General features: G+C 34.7%; 1 protein-coding gene across 2 annotated transcripts in view; it reads right to left on the bottom strand.

The window, feature by feature from the left end:
* The window catches only part of LOC109839701 (polyubiquitin-like), an 18,318-nt gene continuing 8,123 nt past the window's right edge, over positions 3,440-13,634 (bottom strand). Inside the window, exons 1-2 of one of the 2 annotated variants that reach the window (XM_020408213.1) lie at positions 6,080-6,194; positions 3,440-4,319 (exon numbers count right to left, since the gene is read on the bottom strand). In XM_020408213.1, coding sequence (XP_020263802.1) covers positions 3,647-4,282 — 636 coding nt within the window. In that variant the 5' untranslated portion in view covers positions 4,283-4,319; positions 6,080-6,194 and the 3' untranslated portion in view covers positions 3,440-3,646. Of the gene's footprint in view, positions 4,320-6,079; positions 6,195-13,634 lie in introns of those variants that run through there. The other variant, XM_020408214.1, reaches the window with a different exon arrangement.

The following is a 13,634-nucleotide window of genomic DNA, read 5'->3' as shown; positions in this document are numbered from 1 at the left end:
CTGTAGTAAGATATATGATTGATTGATGTGTAATTTTATTGTTTCCAGGCTCTGCGGATTCGTAAGCGAGAAAATTACAACGTTTATTGTGCAGTATAACCTGATTACAATGGTGTATATAATTTACCTTGGAAATGGATAAGACAAATTATGTGGTTAATGTAATGGTATCGGGATGTGAAAAAGCATACTATATGAAGAGTAGATCTTTGCCTTTTCCAATTTTTTGGCACTTCAAAAAGAAAAAAGATCCACCTCTTGATCAACTTCTTTGCCTTCTCCCTTGTTTTCAGGACTTCGAACCTGTTTCTAAAAATGGCTGCTGGATCATGTTCGTTTAAGAGATATCAAATTCTAGAATCAAAGTAAAAAAAACTAATTGATAACCTTGAAAATTTTCTCAAATTTGAGATAAGAATACATCAAAAATCTGAATTATCTATATACTAGATAGATGATATATATATAAAATTGACATTGCCATGACCTGTGAATGTGTTTTGTGTCGCGCACATGCATTTCATTCCTATGCGAGTGTGTTCATGCATGCATTAGATAGTTGATGTATGGTGTGTATGCATGCATGTGTACTCACTGACAATGCATGCAAATGTGAGTGTCAGACTTTGAATTTGAAGAAAAATACATATTAGGATATATCTTATTCTACTTCACTTTCATATTCACAGAATTTATCAGATCCTGTACATCATAACTGACTCACATTGCTGACTATGCTGCCTATCGCTTGCATCTGAAGATCATGGCGTCCTTTACAAATTACCATCATGGAGAGATGCTATTGTCGCCAACAAATTTTCAGCACCCAGTTCATACATGGGCTCATTGTGCAACCATAAAGTATCATTTCGGTTATAAATTTTAACCTATTTTTTAAGTAACTTGTGGAGGCTGAAGATCAGAATAGATGTGATAACACTGTTAGTTTCCTTCTTATATTGGATATACGTGTTTATCAAATATTGCATGTTTATTATGCTGTTTATAGTAACTGATTCAATAGTCTTTGTGCCTTCCCAACCAAGTTAAAAATTATTTTAGAGATCTCAAATATACGTTATGTCATAGCTCTTGAAATAGAAATTTATACTTTTAAATTAAAACAGGAAGAAAAAATCTCATAGACTTTGATATTTCTAATACTCAGGTAGGTAGGTAGGAGTAGGTGTGTGTGTGTGTGCGCACATCGCGCGCCGCGAGCACGCGCGTGTGTGTGTGCGTGTCTGTGGTTTTATTTTAGATGGCTTTAGATATTTCAAATTTAGGTATCCAGTACTGAAAAAGAAGATAATTCCTGAATATGGAAAATTTGATGTATGTATGTATGCTAGTAACTGTATTGTGTGTATTTTGTGTTGTTCGTGTGGTTGTGTATGTATGTGTGTATGTATTATGTATTATTATGTATGTATGTATGCTTTATTTAATGGCTTAAGATATTTCCAACATTTAGTATCACAGTACTGAAAGAATATAATCTAGAAAATATGAAAAGTTTGCTCAGAGTCAAAAAGAGCAATGACGATAATTAATTTGAAATTTATGTAATAGCTAAATCATAATAGCTTAGAAGATAATGTGATCTTCTGGCTGACTCTAGAAAGATACCCTATCCTCTTGTTTATCCAATTGATTTCATGTTGGACATCGTGGTCATACATTAGTTGTCGACTTATAACATGGTAAAATTTGTGATTACTGAGTATCACCAGAGACTAGTTCTATGTTGAAAAAAGGTCAAGCGAAGAGGTCTAGCTTTGAATCATTATAGGTTCAATCTTCAATCAGGAGATACTTGATTAAATGACGATCATGAGCTTATGCTGTTGTCTTGACTATGAGGAGTCAGCAAGTATCCCGAGAATTCTTTAACTTGGAGAGCTGTACTAATATGAGCGTCTTGTGCCTGCATGCTGTGAAAGCTTTAGCATTCAATTGTCAGTTCTTCTTGTCATTGGATTAATATAGAAATGTTTATTTCTTCATTGTGAATTCATTTCGCCTTCAGTTATTCGTTTTTTTCTTCCTTTTAAATAATTTACTACTTAAATCTTGTTAGTACAACAAATGACTGAACTGCAAATTGAGGTCTTCTGTGATATGATAAACATAAGTTTTTAGCATATTAGAGAGTTGATGTATCTTTTGCCAATTTGAATGTTCTATGAGCTTGAGAGATTCGTGTTTCGATATGTATCATTCGGAATAGATGAATTCTAGGGAATATGTAGGGAATGAACTACACAGAAAAATTCGCTTAACTTGATTAGTTATAATACATTGACATGAAGAAAAAAAATAGAGCATTTGATTATCATGAAATCTCCGTTCCTTAGGAGTTTTACTATCAGTAATTTTTTAATATTTTCAGATTGTGTAAGAAAGTAATCAGAGTGGTAGTATGGGTTAGTGCGTCGAAAGAAAGAAGAATGTCAATCGGAATGAATAATCGTATCTTTGATGGATGGTTATAGGGTAACCATACTGAAAAAAAAAGGCCAAAGTATTTTATTAATACTTCTTTATTTAAAAAATATTGTCCTGTTAATATAATTTTTCTCTTAACATGCAACAACTTAAGTACTTAAGTTACGCTCATAGCAACCATAATGACTTCAAATTAAGCCTCTAAAACATTAGTTGGAAATTACATGGGTCTCATTTGACGTTAAAAATTCTTATGAGTAGTTTAAACAACCGATTTAATGTGATGTTTTAAAGTTGATATAAAATAGTTGAATGGTGGATAATGATTACGGCATTGAAGCATAGATTGAAGAGGGATTCTATAGGCGACGCTGTCTTAATATTAAAGTAACAACTTACAACTCTTTATTCTAAATAAAAATGAACTAAAGCCTATTTAGCTTCTTATCAACAAATTCAAAAATCTATTCTGGCTGGAACTGCATATAACCTACAGATGGATTCTCAAGAAGACTCAGAAGTTCAATATCAAATTGTCTTTACATATACGTTTTATTAGGCAAATGGAAATAAGGGTTTAAGTTTAAGTCATTGATGTTATAGCCGCTGGTTAATGTAAAGCAGTTACAAACTTACTATCCATCTAACATAGTTAATAAACTGCTTCGTATTTCATTGCGCGAATCCGGGCAGAGAAACACGGTAAATAAACGACCCAAAGAGTTCTTTGGAAATCAAAATACCACCTTCAATGTTAAACCAGTTGCGAAATGACAATCCATCTCTGCTTAAAACTTAACACGAAACAGAAGGCAATCTTTTGAGCTAGAAAAAAATCGAGATACAATCCTTCGTATTTCATGGGCAAACTTGGCAGAGAAAGGCATCAGATACAGACACACAATTCAACACAGTGAACATATAAGCAAGACGACATTCCCAATCAAAATTTCATAGAGATAAACCACTGAAATCAGCGAAAGACCCCACAAAACCATTAGCGTTGATTCCATAAACTCCCTCATGCTCAAAAGTTTTTACCACATAAAAAGAAAGACAAAAGTCCAATGTTTTAACAACTTTAAACTCCCAAATATGATAATACCTACTAAAGACCAGACAAAATGTCCGGATCAATGAAATCATAATTATCAATCGTTAGTGTGATAATCTTCCCGTTCGAAATATCTATGAACATCTAAATCTCAACATGCAAGTGAAGAATTGTTCGATCGAATATTCTGCATTCGGAAAGCGTGACGCTGCCCTCCAGCTCTGTGACATCACAAAAAAGCCTTTGTTTGGTTGCATCAATATCCTTCATACCCTCAACTATCAGCTTGATATCTCGGATAGTATACCAAGATCTTGCTTCAAGTTTTATAAGATGCCCATTCATTGTGCAGATCAAGATATCAAACTTATCCACTGGACATAGAATCATCTGAAGGGTTGAACCATTTTGTATATTGCAAGCAAGTAATGAATGGTTATCTTCAACAGATTTTCCCATGTAGACGAGTCCTTGACGATTCTGAGAAATTCCCTCCATAGCTTCAATCCTAGCCTTCACATTTTGGATGGTATCTTTGTCCTTCACTACGAGCTTCAAAGTTTTCCCAGTTGTAAGGATCTTTACAAATATTTGCATAGTGCCTCCAAACAAAAGGTTGATCATGGAATTTTGGGAGATGTTGTAGTCAGCTAGTGTCTTCGATGCGTCACTTAGGTGATTGCCTTCAAAAAATAGCTCTTGATTGTTCGCGGGCATTCCCTCTCTTGCATAAACCTTGGTTTTGATGGCTTGAATTGTGTCTGACCTGTTTACCTCCATCGTCACAATTTTTTTCAATTTTTAAGTTGATCTGAAACTGTAGCATCAAGAAAGAGAATAAAATGATAAGTGAACAATTTAATGCAACGAGAAAAAAAAATTAATGCCTAGTTATAAAGGCAAAAATAAATAAACGCACATAAGAAGGACATCTAAGCTAAGCTAAAGTGGCAGAGCTCTTAACGTAATGGGGATTCTCATATCTGATATAATAATAGGAAATGCTAAAATTCCCAAAAAGTTTCCATGCAAAACAATTGATGGATGATTAAAATAAAATGAGAAAAAAAAGCTGTATTTATTTATCAGTAGGTTCTCAACCAGTCCAAAACTTCCAGATATCCAGATATTAGTTGTCACATGTATTTTCTTCGTATATTTGTTCCAAAATATGTAGAACATGATCAGCCATGTTTTAGAACTAAAGTTGAAAAGCCACCCCTTAGAAATATCATTGCAATGACAGGAGGCGTCTGGCAACTGAAAGTGAAGGTTAAAGTGTGAAACAATGGAATCACTTTCGACAAACATTAATATATGAGCTAAACACAAACTCCTATCATGAATCTAATGATGTTGAAGAAAGTCAGAGTTGTTTTTGTTGTGTTATGCCTAAAGGGAAATGTATCCACAAGCACGAGCACACACAAAGAAGAAGAACAAATGAACATTGTTGGGAAGGCATGAATATAAGATATTTTCTAGTAGTGGCGAATTAGAAAATAATCCAAAGTAAATTGAGGCTAGCAAAGATATCCTGAGATGCCAGAGATTAACCTCACTAATCCTCCTCGGTCCTTCAGAATACAAAGTCCAAAGTGAATTTCGTTATTTCCTTCATTGGTCAATGAAAAAGATTTTATTCATTACCAAGTGTGAACATTACATAGCACTCAACAATTCCACAGATAGTCTGGGCCTCAACTAGCCAAAAGATCACAAAATTACAATCTCACAATACTTTCCTTTACATATTCTGGAAAATCATCATTCAAGATTTTAGAGAAAATGGAAATTTTTATCACACGAAGCAGTTGATCAGGTTGTCTCATTTTGCTTTGAAATATCCTCAAGTTTCTCTCTTGCCATATCTGATAAGGAAAAACAAAGATTTTCAAAGTCTACCTTGATGAATGAAGTTTTGATTGGAGTTTGAGAGGGACGTAATGATTTTCTGATACAAGAAACAGCGTTAACTATTCAATGGTTATCAATGGAGGCTGATTAGACATTGCCAATCAAGAAGTGGATTTTCAGGGGTAGAGTCAGCTAAGAAGGAGTTTGGCGATCATCTCGAAGATACCATTGAGAATGCTTCGCACGAACCTCATGAAATGAATAACTTTGCAATTGGTATTATAAATAACTGAAAACTTACCAAACTATATATTACTTTAACAGAAAATCATTCTTTCTTTTAAGAGGAATCTTAGGATTGGCGATGGATTCCTTAAGAGCAAGCTTCAATATTGCCTAAGTATACTCCCTCGAGAATTCTTCTACCAAGGTATCAACCTAATGCAGCTGATAAAACCCTAGCATGATTAATTGGAAATATCGAATCAGGGTGACAAAGCTCTCAAAATTAAGTTGATTGGATAGCCATTTGCATGCAGAACTAGATCAATAAAAATAGCAACAAAATCAAGCATTTTACCCAAAATAAACATACAATGTTACCATGCAAATAGAATGGCAACCAATAAATGGCAATCTTACCATACATAGTAAAACTTCCCTACTCAGTTAAAAAAATAGGCAAAAAATGAAGAAAAATTGGAGCTTTGTGATCAACACCTTGGATTGCATGCTGGAATCAGAACATTGGCCCTCCATCAGAATTCTGGCTAACAGTAAGATGAAATAGAAACTAATTGGGATTTTTTTCCTCGGTTAGGGTTTTTGTTGGTGAGCTTCAGAATGTTATTGTGCGTTGGTGATTATAACTCTGATGCACAAAGTTGGACTTCAGTTTTGTTTGGGAGTTAAATTAATTACCTTCTGTTTGTACTCTAGCAAAAAAGTGTAATGTTTCTGAAATTTTTGAGGAAGTCCGATTGTAGTGTATATTTGCAGTTTCAGTCCAATAATGAGCTTTCATGATTTTGCAGATAATAAATGATATTTTTTTTAAATTTTTTGGGAAAAAAAGGACTGCTATCTTCTCATAAATATTAAGGTAAATTGCTTATAACCCCCCTCATCCATGCTTTTAAAAAAGGACTGCTATCTTCTCATAAATATTAAGGTAAATTGCTTATAACCCCCCTCATCCATGCTTTTAATAGCATTTATCACCCACCAACTATTTTTCTAGCAATTAACACCCTTAAGTTCACCTATCTGAAAGTACCCTAGAAGGGGGGTGAATATGGTAATTACTAATCTAATCCGATTTCAATGTCAAATTATAAACTTATTAACTAATATCCCTACATCATGATATACAAGATAAATATGCAAGGATAATAAAAGATAATAGGTGATATAAACAATGAGAAAATAATAGTGCGCCAAAACAATCGCAAACACAATGATATGATCATGGAGTTCGGTCAACCCTCGACCTACGTCTCCGCTCCTCACCTCGATGAGCTTCTCCACTATCTCTCAAAGATACTACACAATTCGGTTTCCAAAAGTTCACCGAAAACTTTTACAATCACACGTTGTCAATCCCACAAGACACTCCTCTATGTGTTGGACTCGCATGTGTTATCTTCCTCAAGTATTTGGATTTACCACCTCTCCCTAGGCTTTACTACCAACCCACTCCTCTTAGAATTAACCCTGTCTCTCTCCAATCACTCCTCCAAATGTCTTTGTGTATTATAACGTGTATCTCTCAATGTAAGTGCGAATACAAAATTTGTGTGTCATTAAGTCTATAATCCAAAACGGAGATAAATCAAAACAAAATGTGTGTGTGTATGAATTTTAAGCTCTAAGTATAAACACACAAAATATAAATCTAAAACACTATACCCAAGCAATAGATCTTCAATTAAGCTCGTCTTGGTTGCGAATGAAGTGATGATGAATCTTGATCTGAATTGCGACGGCTTCATTCCGATTTCCTTCCAACCTCCTTTGAATGTCATCGTTAAGCTCAATTCTAACCTACCTCCAACGGAGGATCTTTGTGTAAGATACCTAACAATCAAATGCAAACACTCGACAAACGATGTTAGAAATTTATTTGTTAATCATCAAAACCAGATTAGATGGTAGGATCATAAACATGAGACCTAACACTATCGTACCTATAAATAAGATTATTTTTATCATTTGGGAGTCCCAAAATCTATTCAAATAATGTTATAAGTGGCTAATATGAAGTTTGATGGTTGGAAGGTATGATTCTCATGGGCAGTGTACATGTTAAGATAAAAAAAATTTAGCTTCATATCATGTGATTAAGCCTTGAAATAAAAGTTTGTTTCATGTTAAGATAACAAAAATTATATTGATCAGCAGGACAAGATTTTTTTTAATTATAAAACCATTTTTGTATGTTTTGTTATTGAAAGATTATCTAACATCAATCAAGTTTTGTTTATTTTGTTATCGGTAGGTTAGGTAATATCAATCAAGTGATATATGCAGTCATATTTTTGCATAGTTCTTATAACCCTCATGCCACTGTAATTAATGTATATAACTAAAACTTATCAAAATGTGGATTGCAGGAAATATAGATGCCTATTTTCTTCTGTCCAATGTAAAAAAATTATTAATAGTCATTAAGTGGAATTTTGTGTAGTTTATACCTCCATATTCCTAACATCATCTATTCTCGAGTATAAATATAGAGATAGACCAAACTACGTTCTCGTCTCTGCATTGCTTCTGGCACATTTGACCGTACCATCGGAGATTCTGAAGGCATTTGGCTTTGATCCTGTTCGCGATTGCTTTTGGGGTGACGAAATCATCCTAGCCCATTTGGGGAGCTCAAAGTCTAATAGGAACCTAAACTTTGCACAACTTTTCTATGAATCTCTTAAACTTTTATTTTAATCTATTAAACCTTTAAGCTTTACTCAACTTTCTATGAAGCCCTCGATCTCTTATTTCAATCTATTTAGCCCTTAGAGTTTTATTTTCATTCTATTTAGCCTCTAAAGTTTTAAATTTCATGATATCCAGCCCTGATGGTGGGTTTAAACCTCAAACACCGCCAAAATGCATGTTTTAGCTAGGATATAACTGGAATGTCGTAAAAAGAATGACATGAGAAAGCCTTACAATTTGAGCTTTGATCTATCTACTATTTGTTCAAAGTTACTACCCAGTATGCAAGTTTTGGTGTGTACATAATAAAAATTCAAAACATTGTGATGTAAATATAATCAATATAATAAAATTTTTGATTGAAATAGAAGCAGCATGAACAACTGAATTTTATTGGGGTATTTTTTAAAGTCAAACATTGATGAGGAATTATTAGTTTTTTCCCCCTTTAACTAATCTAAGAATCTGTTTAGTTATATGAAATTATATCTTTCTACAAATGGTAGCCATGACAATATTACTTCCCTAGAAAACAATTCAATAAGACCTTTATACCCTTTTATAGTCATATTGAACCATAAGGGCTAAATAGAATGAAAGAACAAACTTTAGGAGCTAAAAAGAATGGAAAGACAAACTTTAGGGGCTTAATAGCCTGAAACAATAGTTTGAGGGCTTCATAGGAAAGCTGGACAAAGTTTAAGGGCTTAATAGATTAAAATACGAGGTAGAGGATTTTATAGAAAAGTAGGTTAAAGTTTAGTGGCTGCTTAGACTTTCAGCTCATTTCGGGATTATGGGAGAAAATTTAAGGTTTTTTATTGCCTAAATACAATAAAACCCCCACCTTAACTTTAGACGATTATCGAAAAAACCCCTTTAATTTTGAAAACATCAGAATTCCCCCTTAAGTATATGGGTTATCACAAAACTCCCTTTAACTTTGAGATTTTATCAGAAAACTCCCCTAAAACTAGGGGGCTTCTGATAAAGTATCAGTTAAAGGACGTTTTCTAATAAAATCTAGAAGTTAAAAGGAGGTTTGTGATAATTCCTATATTTAAGGGGGGGTTTTTTCAGATATTTTTTAATTTAAGGAGGGTTTTCCATTAAATCATCCAAAGTTAAAGAGGTTCTCTGATATTTACCCTTTTTTATTTCAGCGAGATCAGCATTATATTATATTATCTATTTATTCGATCCCTTTTCATTGCCTGATACATTGCATATTTTATAAGGATATTCAATGAGGGTTAGTCAAATAGAACTCAAAACTAGAACCGAGATAATTTATAGGACAAAGTTTTATAATGTTAGTCAATTATAACTAAAACTAAGATAAAATTATACAATGTTAAAGTTTTATAATGTTAGTCAATTATAACTAAAACTAAGATAAAATTATACAATGTTAATCAACTAAAACTGGATAAAAAGTAGAACTGTAAGATAAAATTATACAATGTTAATCAACTAAAACTGGATAAAAAGTAGAACTGAGATAATAAAAAAAAATTTCCCAATTTTATCATATATTTCATACTCCCTGTAAAAGCAGGGGTTTGGGAAAATCTTTCCATGGTTAATATTATCATTCACTAGTTTGAATATTTAATTTAAATCTTAATCTATCCTAATCATGACTATATCCTATCCCAATCTCATATGAACTAATTACACCTCAACAATTTAAAAAAATAAGATTAATAAAATACGTCAATATTACCCTTCATTATTTTGAATATTTAATTTAAATTTTAATTTGTTCTAATTATAATTATATCCTATCATAATCCCATGTGACAACTCCACAGTATTAGTTTGTTAAGGTAAAAAACTAACACGCTATAGTATATGAAATATTATAAAATAACCCAAAGCGTTAAAAAAAATTACACAAAATATCCTCAAAAGTTTAGAATTATACAAAATATCCACCCGTTTGAGAACTTAAGATAACAAACATAAAATTTAGAAATTAACAACAACATCCGAATAATTTAAAATCTGCAATTAACACCCTCGACGTTTCAAAAATTGTAAAAACACCCTTAAAGTTCAAATAATAAAAAATCACCATGAAATTCTGAAATCTCAAAACTTGCAAATAACAAAGATGAATTCAAAGGCAAAAGCTGAAGTAGATGAAGTCCAAATGAAGTTGCAATCTGACCCCCTTAACTCTATACTCATCAGTCAAGAAAACTGCTGCATTTCCAAATACAGTAAGCTCTTAGCTTGTGAGCTATCCTTTTATCAACAAAAGGCTAGGATTACATGGAGTATCCAAGGTGACAAGAATACAAGTTTCTTCCACTCAATTATTAAATCAAACAGGCACCAAAACAGGGTCTTAACACTTTATAATAGTGTTGGGGGGAAAATTTCTGATGGAGAGGAAATTGTAAATGAGTTTATCTCCTACTACAAAAGTCTAATGGGCTCTGCAAAGCACACTTCACCTGCAGATTCAAAAATTATTAGCAATGGGCCATGCCTGATGGAAAATCAAAGGAGAGAACTTTCTATGCCAGTCACTGATGAAGAGATAAAAGCTGTTGTTTTTTCTATGCCAGATAATAAAGCCCCAGGGCCAGATGGATATAGTGCCTCTTTCTGTAAGGCAGCATGGTCTGTTATTGGAGATGAGGTTATAGCTGCTATCAGGGAATTTTTTAGATCAGGGAAGCTGCTGGGTGCTATAAACTCAACCTATATTGCATTGATTCCTAAGGTACAATGTCCTAAAACCCCAGCTGATTTCAGACCAATCTCCTGTTGCAATTGCCTTTATAAATTCATATCAAAAATTTTAGCAAACAGAATTCAAACTGTGATGGGGTTTATCATAAATGAGGCTCAATGTGCTTTTGTGAAGGGGAGACAAATATCCAGTAATATCTTGCTAGCACATGAACTTGTCAAGAACTATGGTAGAAAAAATCTCTCACCCAGAGTAATGATAAACATTGACATAAGGAAAGCTTTTGACACTATTAGCTGGGCTTTTCTGAATGATATGCTTAGAGGCTTGGGGTTTCCTGAAGTTTTTACAAGATGGATCATGTCCTGTATCTCCTCCCCCAAATATTCCATCTCACTAAATGGTTCTCTACATTGATACTTCAATGAAGAAAGAGGCTTAAGGCAAGGGGACCCCCTCTCCCCCTATCTCTTCATTATTGGCTTGGAATATCTGTCCAGGAGTATTGAACTTCTAAGGAGTGATAAACAGTTTAAATACCACCCAAAGTGTAGAAAATTCAAAATCTCACACCTAGTCTTTGCTGATGACCTCCTCCTTTTCAGCAAGGGTGACTTACACTCTGTACAAAAAATCTACAATTGTGTTAAAGACTTTGGTGACATATCAGGATTAGAAGCTAATCCTTCAAAGTGTTCAATCTTCTATGGTGGGGCTCAAGATTCAGTTAAGACTGCTATTACAAGAAGCTTGGGATTTCCTGAAGGTACCTTGCCCATCAAATACCTTGGTCTGCCACTCATATGCAAACGGATGTCTTATCTGGACTGCAACCCTTTGTTCATGAAAATAACAAATCAGTTTCAAGCATGGATGAAGAGCAAAAATCTATCATACGCTGGTAGATTGCAAATCATTAAGAGTGTGATCTTGGGAGTGCAGATATTCTGGACCTCTAGCTATATCCTTCCAGCTAAAGTCCTTCATAAAATAGATGAACTCTGCAGGAATTTTCTCTGGGGCAAAGTTCCTCTTGTTGCTTGGAGCAATGTATCTACCGGAAAAATCAATGGAGGCTTGGGAATTTTTTCTGCAGATCTATAGAATAAAGCAACAGCACTGAGAACTCTTTGGTATATTTACATCAACAAGGAGTCTTTATGGATAAAATGGGTTCATGGCACTTATCTGAAGGATTGTGATATCTGGCATGTTAAGTCTAAAGCTGGGGACTCTTGGTTGTGGAAGCAATTAATCAAGATTAGAGACAATGCTGTGAACTTATTGGGTGGAGTTGTGAATTTGAAGAATCTAATTAGCTCTTGCTATGTCAACTCCAAAGTCCACCTCTCTGCTCTGTACAATGCTCTAAAACCAGGAACAAAGGTGGAATGGCACGATTTTGTTTGGGAAAAGTTGAACTATCCCAAACATTCTTTCATTATGTGGCTGGCTATTCAAAATAAACTCCTTACACAGGACAGATTACACAAGAGGGGGATCATCCAATCAAACCAGTGCTATTTTTGTGTGAAGGTGCAGTTGCGGAGAACAGATATCATTTATTCTTCGACTGTAAATTTTCAAATTGTGTTTGGAATGGCATTATGGAGTGGCTTAAGTTCAAATGGAGATTAGCGGATTGGCATATGCTCATGAACTGGTATATTTTCAGATTGAGGGGGAAAGGAAGCAAACAGAGAATTAAAAGATTGGCACTAATGTTTGCGTCAAAAGTTAGTTTTGTTATGGAATTCATTATATCTTCGGTCGATTATAACAAATTCAAAAGAGATAGTCTTTTTATAAGACTTCTTTTACACAACAAAAGGAAAATTACAACTTTTTAGAAACAAACGCAGGATCGTTGTTTGGATCGCTGCTTGCGTGGAATCTTTGCCTGTGCCGGGAGCGCTTTGACTCGTGGACCACCAAATCACAGATTCTGATTGAACCGTGAGGGGTTTAATGATTCTTCCTTCGTTTATCGAAGTAAGAATTTGAAGCGAATATCTTATCGATGTAAGATGTTCACTCTTCCAAAGATCAAGTCTGAGCTTAGATCTCTAGGACTCGCTAGAAGCTTCTTGAGGATGTTTGTGAAGAAGGAAGACTCTCTCTCTTGCTCTAATTCACCAAAACTCAAGGCTCTCTGCTCTAATCTCCCTGGAAAATGCTCCGTCCCTGTCAATGATGGCCATAGGGGGTATTTATAGCCTCCTTAGACGATAACTGAAGAAATAGCCGATCAACAACTGCCTCTTTAGGCGCGGCAGCTGATGCTGTCGCGGCTAAAGGGCGCGACAGTCGACACTGTCGCGGCCAAAGAGCGCGACAGTCGACACTGCCGCGGCTAAAGGGGCAGTTACACCCACGTTCATACGTGTTTGAAACAGTTCTCCCACGACCTTTAACCACCTTTTTCGTGGTTTAACTGCTTTTCCACATCAGCACACGTTCTATTTCTGATACTCCGCCACGTGGACTTTAAATAATCATCAGATAACTGTATTATAACTGCTGTAGCATCCTGCTTTAACTGCCGCGGCACCATAGGTTGCAGCGGTTAAGCCGCGACACCATAGGCTGCCGCGCCTTAGCCGCGGCACCTTGGTCTGCCGCGCCTTAGCCGCG

This window comes from Asparagus officinalis, chromosome 4 (genome assembly GCF_001876935.1).
Source record: "Asparagus officinalis chromosome 4, Aspof.V1, whole genome shotgun sequence".
In the NCBI taxonomy this organism is placed as follows: domain Eukaryota; kingdom Viridiplantae; phylum Streptophyta; class Magnoliopsida; order Asparagales; family Asparagaceae; genus Asparagus; species Asparagus officinalis.
The sequence above is the reverse complement of the archived record's forward strand: the minus strand, read 5'-3'. Positions and strand labels throughout refer to the sequence as shown.